Raw genomic sequence first — 17,857 nt, 5'->3', positions numbered from 1 at the left:
TTCCGAGAAGGCTTCTTATTGAGTTTTCAGACCTTGGAAGTGGTTTGATTTCATGTTTGTCATGTCTTGGTAATTAGAGTGGCGGTTCAATCTACATGGAAAAGGCCCGGAAAAGTGAGTCATATTGGGATATTGTATCTTCTACAAAACTAACGAACTAGCAATGAGCTCCAGTATGGATAGTCAGAGTAAAACGAAAGTTCCATATGCACTGTACTCAAAAGACAAGACCCAAACTCCTTGCATCCAGATGGCCTTCCAGAAGCCAACGACCAGCGTGTGTGCAGAATAGTCAGGGCATAGTACTCATCAACTCATTTCAAGCCAAAGCCTTCACTGTTCACAACTGCGTCCCATAGCAGCTGCTGCAATTTAGCTTGAGAGCCGTAACGGTATAGGCCTAGCGTGTTGAAACAAGTTCGCGCGGTTGGGTATCGTGAGCAATCATCTCCAAGACAGGCCAGCCGGATTGAGAGGCTTGTGGCGCCCATGGCGGGAATACGATCGCTGCCGGTGATGAAAGAAAGGATTTTCCGCTGGGCTTGAGGTGGGGACATTTCGAAGAAATCCCAAAACCACTGCACCACGGGAAGTGATTCGGGTCGAGGCGACGACCAATTATCGTAGGTGGCCACGGCCCGCAGGGAATTCACATCAAGGGTTTCATCCGACCCGCGAATGAGTAGTTCAATTTCCTCCGGTCGGAATAGTGACAATGCATTGCCTCCACAGACCGTGAAGAAGCCCCGTTTAAACGGCTCGAATTGCCGAGTAACCGATGACTCGAGGAAATAGTGCACATACAAATCCACAAATTCGCGCCGGTTCGAGTTGGTCACCGGACGACTCTCCCCACCTGCGCAAAGAGGGACATTCACAACTTCCCCGTAGCGGTCGACTTGGGCTACAAAGTCATAGCAAAAGGTTTCGGCAACATCGCCGTCGTAGTCCAGGAGCATTCGAAGTCCTTTAGCGAGAGCCGGCCGGTACTCTGCGAGATCCTCGAGTGTACACTTGAACCTCGGGCGGCTGGCATTGGTTGACGCTGGTCCAGTAGCCTGCGGTGCAGCTGCCAATAATTTCTTGAAGGCAAAAGGCGGCAAGTCAATGTCGAGAATAGTGGAGTTGTAAATGGCAAGGCCCAGCAACACTCCAACTAGGAAGAACTGTTCAGAGGACTCGAAGCAATGAGGGTTGAAGTAGCAGTACTGTGAGTCCTCGTCGTAGACAAAAAGCCCTATAATTTGTGAGACGCCAAACATCAAAACAGGGATTGGCTTAACTTACCATGGTGTGGATCGAAGACTTCCCGGACGAGCAAAAGGAACCATTCTTTACGCAGCCCACCAGCATCAATACCCTCTTCCCCGATGAACTCAATACGAAGGCCTTTCTTGATCTCCTCATGCCCAGTGCCGACGACCTCACTCACACTCCGAAGACTATCTTCAACCAAGCATTCGCGGCGCACCTTCAGCACGAGATACTGACTAACAGCACGATGGTTCAAAATACTGTTGAAGAATGCCTCGCGAGCTTTAACCTCCATTTGACGGCGAGCGTCATGTTCGAGGATATGAATTTTGGCCCAGATGCTGAGCAAAAATGGATATTGGCAGAATGAGAACTTTGAAACTCGAGACTCCCACGTCTCGAAGTCAGCTAGTAGATCCGAGTAGTCCAGCAGTGTGTTGTAGAATGAACTGATCGGGACCATGTACCCCTGCTGGCGTGCCGATTGGGTGACAGCGGAGTCCGCATGGCGCAACCCTCTTGGTTCGACTGCGGCGTCGTCTGGTTTGCGTGAGGAGTGAGTATTGTTTGCCGTGAATAGTAGAGACATCACCCTTGCCGCTCCCCGAATCTGCCAGTCTTCTGTATATACCATAGGCTCTTCCTTCTTCTGTGGAGGTGGTTTTTGCCCTCGCCGATTGATAGCCGCGTGTAATTCAGCTGGAGTATTACCTGAGGCACTAGCGAAACTTGGAATCAAGTCATCTCCATCTTTGGTTGGCTGGTTGCGCTTACGGCCGTGCTGCCGAGTCAATCGATAAGTGATGAATCCACCTGCCAAGTCCACCAGTCGTTCAAATTGACCGTGCGAGAACCGAGAAAACCAAGACACAAGGTAATGATGACATTCATTGGGCAAATTGGACATCAGGCCCAAGATGCGCTTGGTGATTCCATGATGATGATTTGGGCTGCTGTAGCGAGGAACCGGAGGAGGTGGATCTTTGCGAGGAGTCTTACCGTCCCTAGTTGTTGATCGAAGGGTGTCTTTCGGGTGGAATGGACGTCGCTCATCACGGTGAGGTGCTTGTACCGACGATGTTTGACCAAAGGCAGTAGGTGACGTCAGAAGAGGGTTTGCCAATAATATAAACAGGAACCTTGTATCTTCAGGCTTCTTCAGAACACATCTTGGACGTTTCAGAAGGTTTTCAACAGCTTTCATCAATGTGCGCTGGAGGTGTACACGAGACTCGCAGATCTCTTTTTCCAGTACTGAGCGGTCAATTGACTCCCATCTTTTGCTGCGAATCATGTCTGCTTCCGAGCGTTCGGCATCAGGCTTCCTAGCGTCCCATTTCTGAGCCCAAGCGCTACCTGCGGTCAGAACCAGCTGGTACCACTGGGCAACTTCGGCCCAGTTGATTCGAGGGCTTCTAGAAGAGACCATACGAGAACGATGTGAGGGCTTGTCCTTGCTAGAAGAAGGAACCTGACCCTCCCTCTGAGCCCATTCATTCATCCACCAAGATGAATTCTCAGCTAAGTCTCCAAGAAGCAGTGTCTTCGCGTCTATTTCAAACACGGGCGTATCAGGTCCTTCACGTCCTTGTTCTGGTATTGAAGCAGGATCCATATTCATCCTGGGAGGATTGCCACTGCTAGCAGAGCGGATTGCTGGCGGGCAAGTAGAAAAGGACATATTGAGTACACTGGTGCCTTTGAAAGCAGTGATAATATAGTTTTCTAGTCGCTTGAATATCAACGGCTGGTGCTCGCCGTTCTTGGTCTCTGTAGGCCGTGCGGGCTGCTGAGGGCGTTGGTCTGTTTTCGATTCCGACTGTAAATTTGAATTGGCGCGAGGTCGAGTAGGGGTGTTCTTGGCTTCCCATTGAACTGCCTGTGGCTTCAAGAATGAGGAACTCCCATTCGTACCAGTGGCGCGTTCCCGCTCACTTGATGCAGACACGCTACGACTGTGAGGGTGCCGTGGAACGGAGAGGTGGCCATAATCAGGGCTGCGTGCAGGAGGCGACAAGGGGCTCTCCATCTGAGGGTCGTAGTGTCGACCATTGCGATTGTCGTCCGGTGTTAAATGCGACTTCGGGCCTTCTAAAAGTCTATCGAAATACATGGAGAGACATCCATCAAGCATGCGCCTGGCACTGTTAGCCGACAAAATAATATCTGTAAGGAAGTCAGAATCTCTTCTCGAGTAGAAATGCGGGGCATCAAATACCTGGCTTTGGCTCATGAGGCGACAGTACTGAGTCCTGCTCAGCGGGGTCCCGTTTTCGAGCCCCTCGTGCTCGATCTTCATTTTCAAGGGCTCCTGGGCTCTTCAAATCCTTGGGTGACTCTGCTTCGAGATCGGTGACCATTAAGCAAGAGGTGCAGCGAAATACATGAGAGTTACGTGGCCACCGTACGGTCGAGTTGCAGGTCTGGCATTTCCCCTCCGTCAGTTCATTGCCTTGTCCAACCTTTGCTTCTTTGCGGGGACTCGCTGAGTTAGGCTGCGTGGGAACTGTGACGTCTGAATCAGAGTCAGATTCCCACGTAGTGTACTTGGGTCCGGCCTTGTCACGCTTCTTCGCTATTCCAGTGAATGGTGAGGTAAAGGGGTGACTGATCGAGCGATGGTGTCCGCGTCGGTGCGAGCCCGTGTGCAGGCTGGTATTCAGCGGAACCATATTTGGAGCATTATGAGTATGTGACGGGCGTCTTTGAGAGTGATCCGAGGCAGGGACTGTGTGAGGGGGTCGAGGGAAGGGCAGTGCTGGGGCTTGCGATCGGAAGGATCGGTGGATTACGTCCAGACCAGGACGGCATATGGGCGCATTTGTTCAGCTAGAGCTGAGAGGATGACCAGGTCGCAGACTGGGACGGTCGAGACAAGAAGCAAGTTCAAGGAGCTTGGTCCTCGCGCTAAACGCATGCGAGTCGATTGTGGGGAAGTTAACGATAACGGAGGCGGGATATTCGTTTCTTTGTTCACTGAACAAGATAGATGATATATGCAGGAAATCACACCATGAAGCAGAAACGAAACGAAACGGCAAAGAAAGGTAGCAATGGGTATCGTTGCAGCATCTCATAGTCGTCTTAGACGGATTGGGAAAGCGGCTAACTGGGCAGGGGCGGGCCCGGCTCCACGCCTAAGGCAGCAACGTTGGTTATTTTTGGCTCTGGCTGCCTGAATTTCATGGCCACAGTCAGGTTCTTCCAAGATTCGAGAATTCTGCAACTAATAATGGTAGATGCGTGGTCTAGATGTTACGATCCGTTATAGCAATAGCTCAAACCGCCACATTATTCCCATTTTACAAGCAGAGGGAGGTACAACCAGCACACACATACGCAATTACCCGATTACCAACACGAAGCCACGAAGGCACCAGACATGGGTAAGACTACAATCTAAATGCTGCCTCTAGCAGTTCTACAGGTCGTGGTGCCGGGAAGTGAACCAGTCATACTTTCGTTAATAGGGGAATTCAACAATAAACAAGATGGCTTTTTGGCTAAAAACAGACCATGCCGGTCTGCATTAAACTCTGGCCCAGTGTGAATAACACTGTCCGGGCGAGCACTGATCGAAGAGATAACCACATGCAGCCAATATCCAACCCAGTCCACCGATTAAGTGCATTAGTGCACTTAACGGTAACGCCAGTAGCTCTGGGTGTTCTGGCGCTTCCAGGTGTGGCGGCGACCGGCCTTGGTGTTGTTGTAGCGGTGACCCTTGTTCATACCACGAGACTTCTTGCCAGTAGCGGTGAGACCACGGCTCTCACGGTGCTGTAGAGGATATTCATCAGTATGGCTGTTTCACTCATAGTGAAGAGTTTTCTCTTAGAGTCAAAACTCACCTTGTGGACGGAGTTGCAGATCCAGTTGATGCGGGCATCACGACGGATGGCCTTGTGCTGGGGATCAACGAGAATAACCTCGAAGTACTTGTAGGTAGAGTCCTGGTTAACCCAGTAGGAGTTCAGGACGCGCAGGTTAGCGCAGCGGCGGCCAACACGCTCCTCGGCAGTGGAGCGCAGAGCACGCTGGTACTTGAGCTGGTTGATACCCTGGTTGGTGGGCTTGCCGTAAGTGGCACCCTTGCGGGCAGGGCGCTTGCGACCACCGCGGCGGACACGGATGCGGTAGACGACGTAACCCTGCTTGGCCTTGTAGCCGAGACGGCGGGCCTTGTCAGGGCGGGAGGGGCGCGAAGCACGGTGGATGGCGTTCAGCTGGCGGAGCTATATTGATGCACTCTCAGCAAAGTTCAACGAGTGTATAGCAAGACACAGGAGCCTCAAAATGAGTTCCTTCAAGTGCCACATCCATTTCCGCCGAATCAAATTTCGTTTGATTTAGCCGGTCACACCAGATTTTCTCAGGCGTTCCTATGGCTACACTCACGAGCACTCGGCGGAGAGATGTTAGGCAATCGGGGGTCGGGGGGTTTATCTCACCTCCCAGCAGCGAACGCGGAGCAAGAACCGAATGACATCGGACTGCTTCTTCTTCTGGATCTCTTCGACGTACTTGAGGGCACCCATCTGAGGCAATTGAGAGTCAGTGAATATGTCAGGGTGAAAACGAGTGTTGGAATGGCGGATGAGCGTACCTTGTCGGTCGTCGGTTGTCGTTGTCGCAACTGCAAAAAGTTCGAGGGAGAAAGATCAAAGACAGAGGTTGTGTGTGGGACGCTAGCAATTAGCCGAGTCTGCAGCGAGCCAATCATAGAGATGCCCCACCCAGGGCATAGTGGCCTTAGGCTCCAGTCACATGACCATCACGTGCTATGCATGCCCTGCACTTCTGTCGCTCCCCGCCACCGTACAGTTATACAGCTAACAGTTTACATTCGAGTTTAAAGATGGGGGAGACTTTGATGGATATCGTTGCCGATTTTTAATCACATTCACTAGCTCACTTTTCAAAAGTTACCGTACACTACCTATGTACTTCATATTGCGCAAAAGGGCCTACTCGAACTCTATAATAATTCAAATGAATGCAAGAAGGAGAGAACGTAAATGCCACTTCATATTTGCTTTACTGATATACGGTCATCGATGCCTATATACATGTTTAATGCCTCCAGACTTCTCTTACTCGCCTCTTATGGCCGATTCATTCCTGGTTCCGTGCTGCATGCTCTTGCCGGACCAGGGCGTTGGTCACGGGGATCTGAAGGGATCCCACCGGCAGGACGCTCTTCTTGCAGAGCGGACACTGACTGCTCTGCTCAATCAAATACTGATCGATACAGGGTGGGTCAAATACGTGACCACACGGCAGCTCGCGGAGCTGGGATGAGCCAACCATGAACTCATCGAGGCAGATCGCACACGAGGTTTGCAAGTCCCAGTGTTGATTTGTCGAAGGCGCAGGTTCGTTTGTCACAGGATTTATCACTGCTGGTTCCGGACGGCGGATGCCAGTGACCTTGCGTGTGCTGTTTGGCGGGCTGATGGACGAGCTACTGGACGGGCTGCTGGACGGGCTGTTGGATAGCGACGGTGTGCCATTCACCTCGGTCACACTGGTTTGCACTTCTTCTTTGATCTCCTCTTTCGGAGTGACCGGTACCACGATAGGTGCTTCGCCAGTGTATGTGTAGATTGGCAATTTATCGACGAGCTCACGAGGAGCGCGGAGGACGGACATCGCCAAGCGTTCGACGTCAACCTGACCAGCTTCGATACGCTGGATAAGGATTTGGCGGCGACGCCTCTGGAGGAAGCGGTAAAATACTACAAGGACGAGGCTCAAGCCAACAATTGTACCCAGGATTGCGAGTACAAAGTTCCATAGGCTCGGCTGCTGAGAAGAGGAAGTTTCTATATGGTTTTTATCAGCAACTGATTTATACACAACATGGGCATTAATACAACATACCGGTGTCAAGCATTGTGAAAAGCCGTTGACTTGTTTCTTTGCGTGAAGTATCTGTTGATGTGTCGTTGTCACTACTGCTTTGATTAGGCTTTCCATCCGAAAACCAAGCAAGCTCGTTCATGAGAGTCACGCCGGCTGGACCAGGGATCGCGTAGATCGGATAGTCGTTTTGCTTTCTCCACTGGTCCCCGTCGTGTAAATCCCACCGCTGGTCGCTATGAGGTGGTGGGATTCCTGAGTCGTTACTTGACGGTTGGAAGAAAACGAGTGCCTCTGCGTTTACTTCACGTGAAGCAGAGAGAAACGATTGAGTACACTCTGGCGTCACCCACGGAGCGAGACCGATGATCGGGTAGCCGTAGTCTGTCACGTCTTTGTGACGAGTCACGTTGGAGGGTATGTATTGGGAGATGATTGAATTGCACGGATCTTGTGGTGAAAGATTGGGAACAAACAAGAGGCCGGAAAGGGATCCAGAGTCAGGAAGACTGTTGCTTGAGAGAGTTTGAACTGTTCTATCCAGGACAAAACGGAAACCGACATTTTCCTATAAATATATATGCTTAATTAGCAAGCGAACCCCAAGGCAGCGCTATACATCAGGCGGCTATACTTACGCTGACTGACGAAGTAGAATTTGAGGCGCTCCCCGGACCCGCAAATAGCGTGGCAACCGTAGCCTGCGAATCAGGCTGTTCGGTGCGAGACATAATGTGATCGATTTAAAATATGCTGAATTCTCGGTCTGTCGGAGCAAACGATGCAAAGAGCCAGTGTATAGGTGACCCCGAAAGGTATATACACATGGTTAGATCGATAGATGTGAAGAGTTTCAAGACAAGAACACGAGAAAACATCCTCGTTTTGGGTATAATGTACACCATCGCATTTGTTCGATCCCGGCGAAGGAAACAACCAAAGACGGACATTACTGTATGGGCATCTCGGCCTCTGCGGCAGCCGATGGTATGCAAGGGCAAATCGTGGGCGGCACAAGAATGCGGGCAAGTCCGGCCACGCGACAAAAGGGCTGCAAACTTTGATTTCATTAAGGGAAAGAGAGAAACATGGCAACCGCAATCGATCGGAGGGGCGTCATTGCATACAGATGCGTATAAAATGTATGGGAATTGGTCGGCTATGTCCGTCCGCATTGGGAATGTTCGTTTGCGGATGCCGCTTTCAGAAAGATCGTCTCCCTAGAGAGGAAGTCTATTTTGGTGTTTGGTGTTTCAGGCCTATTGCCTTGTGTAATTCTATGCTTGATCTTGTCGTTCCAATGCCGTCACGATGAAAATCATCCCAATAGACCCTTCATATACTCTATCTGCGGATGGAAATCCACGTCTCATGGCCTAAGGATCTATGTTAAGGCTAAGGTCATCCCAAAACACTCGACGCCCGAATAAACTCGGTTTGAAATGGACAATCTGGAGAGGACTGTTCTAGGCTGAACAATAGGTCATTTTGCAAAATAATGCTTTTCAGAGCATGTAGTTATAAAGCTTTCATGGGCGATTTAAACCGCCAGACTCGAGCTTGCTTACCGCTCTTCATACCGCCTCACGTGCTGGCAGAACAAATGATAATGTCACGTGTTCAAACGTCCCCAGGTTGATCGGCTCCGCGCGACTTCTTGGTCACCACAGCTCACTCAACTCATCGCCGATAGTCAGAAACACTCTGATTGTCGCTGCTTCACTTATGGTGGAGTAAACTGAGGGTCTTCAGCTCTCGTTGAACTGTTTCTTGACTTGGTGATTCGTTTCAGCATGTGGTACCCGATCGCAGCTGGCGCCTCTTAGAAACCCTCGACATCCCAACTAACAATCCCGCGAACCAATTGTTTCTCTTGATTCAGCTCTCATACCATATCCTCGACTATTACCGAAAGACAGACCCCATGCCTTCACTCAAGGGCAAGAGCAAAGGGCGCGATGCGCGCCAGTCGCGCAGCCGCAATACCACCCCATCCAACGCAGGCAGTGGTCCAGGGGCCGTGACGTCTGCGACCAGTTATCTCGAAAATGATGTTTCGAAGCTCATCGATCAAGCCAACGGTCAGTATACGGATATGCTCGACTTAATAGCTGGGCCGAACATCCCCGATTCTCGGACCCTCGAAACACTCGTGGATCACCTGAGGAGCCTCAGTGACATGGCGGATATCCGAGGGGATACTTGCAATGCTGGTATGCGAGAGATGTCACAGAAGCGTAAGAACGTGACGGATGACCCTGAACTCAGTCGTGAGGTTGGAGAACGTGCGAAGCTCAAGCGCGAGACGGAGGAAGATGATGAGCAAATACACAAAGGAAAGACGAAGAAACGCAAGGAGCGTGCTGCGAAAGAGGAGCGACCATTGAATCACGGAGCGCACGAAATGGCTCGTCAAGACGGCGCCGAGACAAAGATCGAGGGAGGTAAGTGCAGCTCATGGCCCCGTCACACTCCACACCCGCCCACAGCTCCACCTTCAATTTTCACTTTCACAAAAATGACTGACCATACCCAGCGGCTTCTCCAGTCTCCAAGCATCCGAAGAACGCCGGCTCTGATGACAGTTCCTCCCTCTCTCCTCCATCCATGTTGTCCCCCAACGGTGCCGCTGCCGGGGCAGATGGCGCGGCCGCGCCTGGGTCTCCCGGCTCGGATTCCAGCGAAGACTCACACCAGCCTGAACCCCAGCCCGCCATACCCCAAGTACAGATTTTCGGCGAGAACCCGCTGAGATTCGATGATCCGACCGTTTACCACATCCGAGACGTGACCCCAGACATGCCCGACGATGAGAAGAAGGAAATCTACAGTGTTGCCCGGTTCCCCAAGAGTGATCTCGTTCACATGATGGCCGGTGTTCCTCCAGACAAGGACTTCAGCAATGCCAAGCCGTCCAACCAGGTCAGCGCCAACACCTTCCAGGCCTACATTGAGCCGTATGTTCGTCCTCTTACCGAAGAGGACATTGCTTGGCTCCGGGAGAGAGGAGACCGTGTCACGCCTTTCATCAACCCACGCCGTGGGAAGAAATTCTACCGTCAAGTCTGGGCTGAAGAGGATGGAATGTCTTACGACTCAAGTCAAGATGATAAGGATCAGCTACCCTTGAACCAAGGACGAGGCAGCATCGATACTTTGACCGATGACAAGGCTGAGACTAGTGATGTTTCCATCGGCCCACTGCTTAGTCGTCTGTGCTCTTTACTCCGCTACGAGCACCGCACACTCCCGGAGGACAAGGACTCCGCGAACGGCGACACGGGGATGGGAGACGCAATGGACTTGGACCAACCCAATGGTGAAACGGAGGCCAAGGAAGACGGCAAGACCCTCCCACCCGCGACGGCATTCCGTGACGCCGATCCAAACGGATTCAAGACCTCCGTGGCCAAGCTCGACCACGCACAGCTCGATGAGCGCGCCAAGGCCGAGCTGCGATACATTGGCTTTCTCGGCGCAGATGACAACCCCGACTACGACGCACACTACGACGACGAAGTCGCCGAGCGTTTGCGCCTCCTTCAAAACGAACTCAAGAAGCAGATTGTCACCAACAACGCGCGCAAGGCCCGCATCCTCAAGATTGCCCAGGAGCACATGGCTCTCCTCGAATTCACCACCATCCAAGATGACCTCGACTCCCAGGTCCAACAGGCCTATCTTAAACGCACTCGTACCATGGGCAAGAGCAAAAAGGGCTCGCAGGCCAAGCACCGCCCCGGTGGTGCTGGTGGTGGTAGCCACGTTGCCGGCGCCGGAATCTCTCGACCTGCTGTGGGCGATGCCGCTAAGATCGTCATGGACCGACGTAAGCGTTGGAATGATGCCTTCTTGCCTATCTTCGATGATATCAAGACCACCATTCCGTCGGAGGGTGAAACTATCTTCGACCCTCAGGTGATGAGTGAATACGAGAAGGCCGAGCTGGAGGCTTGGGACGAGGAGTAAACTCACAATTCCTTCCTCACACGATACGATACGACTGGAACGACAAGGGGTCACGGCGTTAGTGAGTTTTTATATCTCTCCGGTTATAGTGGACCACCTGCGTCCGCGGTGGATTCGAAACCGACTTGATGGAGACGATTTTGTGCTTTAGTCTTCGCATCTTCAGGATGGAGGGTTCATTGTGGTTTCGCGCATTCTCGGTAGCTATTAGAGACACCGATCATATCAATAAACTGAAACAGTATTTCAACAACCTTCCAGCGCTGTAATTGATCAACTCAAATAATCAGGGTATCTATTAACTAGACTCAAACACATACACGGACAAAGTAATCACCGATGCACAATCAGTACCTCCCCAGGATACCGCTTCAATCTAGCCGTCAACTCGCGCTCACTAATCTCCAGCTCCGTGCAGATCTGATCAATACAATGCGTCCCGTCAAGATACTTCGACAACGTACGATCATCAATCTCTTCCTCGTCATCCTCAAATAATCCCGACGGCCCGCTCCCTCCTACTCCAGTCCGACTCCCACTTTGAAACGAGGCCGCTCGCTCACGGCTCGTCTCACGCCGAGCTGCCGATGAAATCGGCGCGTCTTCGCCCACACTAGACGCAGTATACGGCGTATTCGTCCCTGTTGTAGCACGAGACGACGGACCAGTCGAGTCTCGAGCAGGAAGGATAGAAGAAGAGCGTGCCGCGGATGCAGGTTGTCCCGTTGCACAAGCGTATTTATGCACGCGGTAAAGGAAGCCCTTAATCACACCGAAGGTAATAAAGCGGCGGATATCGATGTTGGCTAGTTCGCGACTGTGTTGGGAGTACCATTGCTTAACGCTCTGGCCCTGTTTCAGGCTTGCGTAGAGCTCGACAATGCCTATGCCATCGACGATGCTGGGGATTAGGCCTGCATGTGCTATGTCGTTGTCTAGTGTTTCGGGTGTGTACGGTAGCCCGTTTGTGTCTTCGTCGCCTAGTAAGGGCCAGATTTCTTCGGCGTCGAAGCGGAACTCGTCGCGCGATACGCTCGTTGCTGGGTCGGTAAGGGAGCCTACTAGGGGCCCGGCGCCGATACTGCTGCTTCCGCTGGTTCCTGCAGCTGGGACGGGGGGAGGGGTGAGCGGGGGCCGATGGCGGGATGTGGTGCGAAGCAGGTGTTTACGTAGCGTGCACATTCGAGTTGCATGGATTCGTCTGAGGCTATTGTGTTGCTAAATTGTGCTGTTGGCGCGTAGATTGCGGAGAAGGAAAAGATGTCTAGGATATATAGGCAGCCGTAGTATAGTAGGTGTCGAATTGCACGGCAGGTGAGGGAGAAGTCGGTGTCGGCTAAGATGGAGATGATGCGAACGCTATTAATGCCGTTGATATGGGGTACGATCTGCGGGATTGTGTCAGTCGATACTTCTGAGAGAGCCATACACACTGTAGGTTCATACCCGTTGCAATGTCAGGTCCCAATTCTCATCCATAAAGGCATGGTATCGCACTGTGAACAGAGGGACCTGCCAGGCCTTGACAGTCGGCGGAGAAGGATATATAGGGAACAACTTGATGTTCAATGTGTTGAGCTCATCTGTATTCAAATATTCAGTAACAGCGAAGCTCGAGTCCGACCCAAGACATACCAATGGGTATCATGCATTCGCAATAGTTGTTGAGGTCCTCCATCAGCATCTCGCAAAGACTATATACCTTGCCCTCGCCACTCTTCGAGAAATCTCGCGACAAGAACCCATTCTGTTCCTCCAGGGCATGCATCATATCGGCCAGCTTCTGCACCACACTCTTGTAGGTGCTGAAATCATCCTCCTCGGCCAGCACCACACAAAAGTTGAAGATGAACTCATTGCGGTCGTAGCGAGGGGACTTCATGCAGATTGGGTATCCCAAAATACGGTAACCATTGGTGCAGACCTGAAGGAGGTTGCCGCAGAGCTCCTGGCGCGGGATCACGAAAAACGAGATGTCAGAGAAAATTAAGAAGAGGGGCTGCGCGGGCGCGGTTGAGGAGGGGACAATAGCTCCATCGGGGACCTGGTGGACGACCTTCGGGCCTGGAGACGTGTTAGTGAGCTGTTCAAGAATCACGGGTGTCTAGGTGCCCTCTCACCCTCCTGGGTGTCGAATTTGCTGTAGAAGATGGCTTTGATCATGATGGAGCTGCGCGCATTGAAGCTAGGGATGAGGTCTACAGCACGGGAGCCCTGGAGAGATTGGACGGAAGGCTGTCTGAGTGTGTCACCCTAGCAATCAAGGCTTCAACATTATTGAGGGACAATTCGAGGTATGGTGTTCGGAGGTTGTGAAGTCCAAAATGCGGGCAGCGGAGGTGCTCTTATCGGTGGATCCACTGTGCTCCGCATGATTTGCAAGAATATATAGCTCCGCTGTGTTTCTTCAACCCAACATTGAATCGGTATAAACCATTGGCGACTCCCACCAATTGACTCGACTCTACTTACCGTTACGCGCCTGTGCCGGGGCCAAATCCACGGCTACGAAACCGGGTTCGCTTCTAGGCTGTTAATGAAACCTCTACGGGGTTGCAGAATTTACATCTGGAATAAAAAGAACATCAAGAACATCCACAGGTCTTACTGACTCCAGACAATAAACGGATCAGAAATAAGGTATCGGCTATCATTCGTAAGCAATAAATATGCAGCAAGTCGCCCAGGGTATTAAGTGAATCAGAACGTCATAAGTGATCGCTGGGGAAAATTTTCCGAAAGATCTATACAGAGAAAGCTATTCGGACTCCTGCGATAGTAAAAAAGCATGGTAGGGATAATAGCAGCAATGTAGATAATGGTGAGCAGAGAAACACCCGAGAAGGAGCCAGTCCGTGTCGGAGAGAATGCGAAGGAAATGCGCCAAGGAAATGCAGGTGTGGTCATATCGAGTCCTTTTTTGCGTCAGCGCGAGAAGCGCTGCTCATCGCGTGCTGGAGTGCGATCATGGGAGAACGGGCCTGGAGGTGAAGCGTGGGCCGGGATTTGCGAGCAGCCATTCTTCTGCAGCTAGAGTGGTGGCCGAAAGGCCCCGTACGCCTCGATCACTATGTCGGAGGTTCGCACTTGGGGGTTCAGGAAAAACGTTCAGTGGTTGATTTGAGCGAATGGCGTGCATAACCTCAGTGTAGCCCCCATCACGCTCGCCAGCCTCCTTGAACCACTGCTCCCAGTCCTCGTCGAGAGGTACATCATCGCCCTGGTCGCGTGCGACCATTGCGGCGCGCAGTCGGTTGTTCAGTTCCACGCCACAGCTCTCTACCTCTTCGTCACTGAGGTCATCTTCGAACTCATGCTGGCGGTAGTCGGAAGCGACACTCGAGCTGCGAGACTCGCTCGCACGAACAGTGTCATCGCTCCGGGCATCCATATTCAGATCTTGATCGTCATCTGGCAGTACATCCACACCCATGTGTGTTTGGATGGTGGGTGCGGGGGTCGGTGTCGCAGGTCGGACGTCCTGGCCAGTAGTATCCCGCACCGTTATTCCTTCCTCCATTTCGTAGCGCTGACGGGCCGACTTGGTACCTTCCCAGCAGCACAGCTCCGAGATCTCGTGTTCGGTCAGCTTGAGCGCGTCGAACACCCTGAATAGCCGTCGGTGCCAAGTGAAGCGTCCGAGTCGTAGGCGATGTGGGCCATAGGAATAGTCGAGTCCGGGGTACTGGGATTCGATGCAGTCAGGAGGACCGTAGAAGACGCTGGTCTCGATGCGAACTTCGGGGACAAGATGGCGGGTGATGTGAGCTGCAAAGGTCCCCGGGTCGCTCGGGCGAGAGTGAGGGAAAGTCGCGTTATACACGGACTGGGCAAGTGACGGTTTGCGCATGGTGAGGATGGAGGACTAAAGGAGAAGAGTACGAAGGAGGTCACAAAGGCTCTGAACGGCCCTAAATGGCCCTCAGCCGGAGAGTTGAAACGAGGCGAACCCCAAAGGGAGAGACCTGGAGCGGATGTGGGGTCTAGATGGAGTGAGGATTCATTAGGAGATTGAGTTACCCTGAGGGTGACGGTGAAGGATAGGCAGACTGTGCAGACTAAGGAATGAAGGGAAGGGAAGGGAAGAGGAAAGGAAGGGTCAGACTTGAAAAATGCCTTATGAAAGACCGTGTCACAACGGCAACGTGGACTGCGTTGTCAACTGCACCGCCAACACCAACAGTGGATTCTTCGCACGCACCAACTACACTAACCCGGACCCTAAAACCACACTTTACTACACTACACTAATCTGCTCCATGTCCACCTTTGACGGATTTGTCTCCGGTAGGTTGATTCCCTCCGATTGTGATCCCCGCTAACTCTGCTAGAATTTCCCGATATTCAGAGTCAGTATGACACCATGAGCGGAAATTACATTCCTCTAAGACATCAATAGTCGATTACTTCCGCAAGAGTCCCGACCGGCAGCCGTTGGCCTGCCTCCTAAGCCATGTCCATAGCGACCACCTACAGGGCCTAGAGTCCTTTCGGGCTCCTTTCATCTACTGCTCTCCAGCCACGCGCGAAGTATGTCTGCACCTAACACACCTAACACACCAACTCATCTAATACACCTAACATGACCCCAACTAACCCGGATACCCGCAGCTGCTGTTGCGCATTGAGAAGTACCCACATCGGATGAACTTCCACAAAGGCATTCTTGAATCTCGTCGCCTACACTATAAACATCTGGCCAAGTTACTGGTGGGCATCCGATCCGCGCGGTGTCATGGACTCTGCTCACGATTTCCCTAGCGACCAATCCCCTTGAACACCCCAACAGAGATCGAACTTACGCCCCGACGGCGTATTCGGGTCACTCTGTTCGATGCTAATCACTGCTCTGGGGCTGTGATGTTCCTGATCGAGGGAAATAACAAAGCGATCATCTACTCAGGCGACATTCGAGGTGAGTCTTTCGCTTCCCTTCTGTTCTACTGCTTACGTATCATAGCTGAAAAATGGTGGGTTGATAGCTTGATTCGGAATCCTATTCTGATACCGTATACCCTGGGTCATAAACGGCTGGATAAGCTGTATCTTGACACCACATTTGCTCAAAAATCTAATCCTTTCCGGGAATTTCCATCAAAAGCGGAAGGGCTTGCTGAACTCCTTCGCAAAGTTGAGGCCTACTCAGATGACACCGTCTTCTATTTCCGAGCATGGACTTTCGGCTATGAGGATGTCTGGTTGGCGCTCTCAGCGGCACTGGGGACCAAGGTTTGTAGAGCTTCCCAGGTGTTAGGCGACTACAAGTCGAGGTTGACGACTTCATATAGATCCACGTGGACCGTTACCAGATGGGACTCTATCGATCCCTTGTAAACATCTCCAGCAGCAGAGGTGTCAATGAAGGCCCGGCTCTCTGTGGCTTTGACCTAGGCAACAGGGCCGTGTCAGGATGCCTGAGCGATAGCGAGTCCAGCAGGATTCACAGCTGTGAGCCTGATGTATCATGCCGCACGGCCCAGGGCCCGAAAACTGTTTACATCATGCCCATTATCAATCGGACCAAGGACGGTGCCGAAGTTTCCGAAGTTGGGGCCGGTGGTGGAATTGGTGATCTTTATCAGGTCCACGAGCTCGAGTTGCCGGATGAGTCTACACTTGCTCAATTGGAGAAATTATGTCTCCAGCAAATTCCCGATAAGAAACGTTCATCGCAGATGCAAAAGGCACTCCTGGAAGCATTCCAGTCAAGGAAGAAGGCGCTGTCACTTGATATATATGGTGTAAAAGAAGAAGGCGATATGTCTCTCGAGAAGCTTGTGGCTATGCTCGGCCAGGGTGTGTTTGACCCAAGCTCCAAGCAGGACCTACCAAACACGATTGTAAGTTGTATCTATCCTTCCGGTGCGCACTATTCTGACCACGGCAAGCGATTTCCCTATTCCCGCCACTCCTCATATTCCGAGCTATGCGAGCTCGTGGCGGCTTTTCGCCCGAAAGACATACATCCTTGCACAGTGGATCCATCTACTTGGAACGAAGACGTCTCCATTTGTTGTCTTTTCGGTCACTTATGCTCAGGAAGCGACTTTGCACACGACAACTTTATGCGTCAAACCATCGACCAAACAGACGATGACGATGGTCAACGCTCTAAGAAGCGAGCCCGATATGAAGCAAACATTTCAACCGAGTCATCACAGTCCAGCGACGAGATAGAAGACCAAACAAGTACCGGCGACACAGAACACAAAGCCCACAGTGCCCTGGATGGTACCGTCAAGGAAACATCCAATATTAGCCAACCAACAGCCAACTCACAGCCCTCACTAGACTACGACCCAGAAAGAGCAAAACGTGCCGAAATTCAAAAAGCACACTTATACCTCCAAGAACATGCCGATCCATCAATCCTCGAAATTGGTCCCCTCCCACCCACGTCCCCAGAAACCCAAGCTAGAACACCAACCCCGAAACCGTTGCCCCACGTATCTAGTTTCACCTCAACTAGAGACGATGGCTCATCGCCCCGTCCACACGAACCTTCCCAAGTAGAAGACAGCCAACACACGGACCTACTCAGCCTCTCGATCTCCGAATCAGATCTCAATGCTTCGCCTCCCTCGGACATTAAACAGGGTCTAGAGAGTACTCAAGACCATACTGCGCGCAGGCGTGCTCGTGTTTCTGCGTACCTTGCTGCGAGAGAGGATAGTTGGGCTGATATTTCGCTAGTATCGGCGGGGGGTAATCATGCTGCTGAGGAGATGGAGTTGTAGGGTTTATTCTCAGGGGTTTACCTCGGTATAGAAAT

The 17,857-nt window shown here is 51.9% G+C and overlaps 7 protein-coding genes across 7 annotated transcripts; 2 read left to right on the top strand and 5 right to left on the bottom strand.

The window, feature by feature from the left end:
- Positions 1-314: 314 nt before the first annotated feature.
- On the bottom strand, positions 315-4,016 carry N7443_002008 (HECT-type E3 ubiquitin-protein ligase; the record flags this gene model as incomplete). The annotated part of the gene is made up of 3 exons (XM_056882064.1): positions 315-1,237; positions 1,288-3,420; positions 3,473-4,016. Coding segments are annotated over 3 exons (3,600 nt in total), but the record flags the coding sequence as incomplete, so codon positions are not given.
- An 877-nt stretch (positions 4,017-4,893) lies between these two features.
- Positions 4,894-5,792, bottom strand: N7443_002007 (60S ribosomal protein eL15; the record flags this gene model as incomplete). Its single annotated transcript, XM_056882063.1, has 3 exons — positions 4,894-5,034; positions 5,106-5,489; positions 5,706-5,792. 3 exons carry the CDS (start codon positions 5,790-5,792, stop codon positions 4,894-4,896), a joined length of 612 nt encoding a protein of 203 aa, XP_056743904.1.
- Positions 5,793-6,369: 577 nt separating this feature from the next.
- Positions 6,370-7,847, bottom strand: N7443_002006 (RING-H2 finger protein; the record flags this gene model as incomplete). The annotated part of the gene is made up of 3 exons (XM_056882062.1): positions 6,370-7,079; positions 7,138-7,684; positions 7,755-7,847. The coding sequence occupies 3 exons, from the start codon at positions 7,845-7,847 to the stop codon at positions 6,370-6,372; spliced, it is 1,350 nt and encodes a 449-aa protein (XP_056743903.1).
- A 1,193-nt stretch (positions 7,848-9,040) lies between these two features.
- On the top strand, positions 9,041-11,085 carry N7443_002005 (histone acetyltransferase NGG1; the record flags this gene model as incomplete). The annotated part of the gene is made up of 2 exons (XM_056882061.1): positions 9,041-9,560; positions 9,653-11,085. The coding sequence occupies 2 exons, from the start codon at positions 9,041-9,043 to the stop codon at positions 11,083-11,085; spliced, it is 1,953 nt and encodes a 650-aa protein (XP_056743902.1).
- A 333-nt stretch (positions 11,086-11,418) lies between these two features.
- N7443_002004 (nitrogen permease regulating protein NPR2) lies at positions 11,419-13,248 on the bottom strand (the record flags this gene model as incomplete). The annotated part of the gene is made up of 5 exons (XM_056882060.1): positions 11,419-12,118; positions 12,148-12,473; positions 12,532-12,668; positions 12,721-13,149; positions 13,206-13,248. 5 exons carry the CDS (start codon positions 13,246-13,248, stop codon positions 11,419-11,421), a joined length of 1,635 nt encoding a protein of 544 aa, XP_056743901.1.
- Positions 13,249-14,050: 802 nt separating this feature from the next.
- On the bottom strand, positions 14,051-14,935 carry N7443_002003 (uncharacterized protein; the record flags this gene model as incomplete). Its single annotated transcript, XM_056882059.1, has 1 exon — positions 14,051-14,935. The coding sequence occupies one exon, from the start codon at positions 14,933-14,935 to the stop codon at positions 14,051-14,053; it is 885 nt and encodes a 294-aa protein (XP_056743900.1).
- A 262-nt stretch (positions 14,936-15,197) lies between these two features.
- On the top strand, positions 15,198-17,822 carry N7443_002002 (uncharacterized protein; the record flags this gene model as incomplete). Its single annotated transcript, XM_056882058.1, has 7 exons — positions 15,198-15,372; positions 15,417-15,434; positions 15,485-15,615; positions 15,697-15,795; positions 15,847-16,000; positions 16,046-16,314; positions 16,374-17,822. 7 exons carry the CDS (start codon positions 15,198-15,200, stop codon positions 17,820-17,822), a joined length of 2,295 nt encoding a protein of 764 aa, XP_056743899.1.
- Positions 17,823-17,857: the final 35 nt, after the last annotated feature.

Source organism: Penicillium atrosanguineum (assembly GCF_028827265.1).
Source record: "Penicillium atrosanguineum strain IBT 20685 chromosome Unknown utg000002l_segment0_segment0, whole genome shotgun sequence".
NCBI lineage: Eukaryota > Fungi > Ascomycota > Eurotiomycetes > Eurotiales > Aspergillaceae > Penicillium > Penicillium atrosanguineum.
Note: the sequence above shows the minus strand (reverse complement) of the source record. Positions and strands in the feature narration are given on the sequence as shown.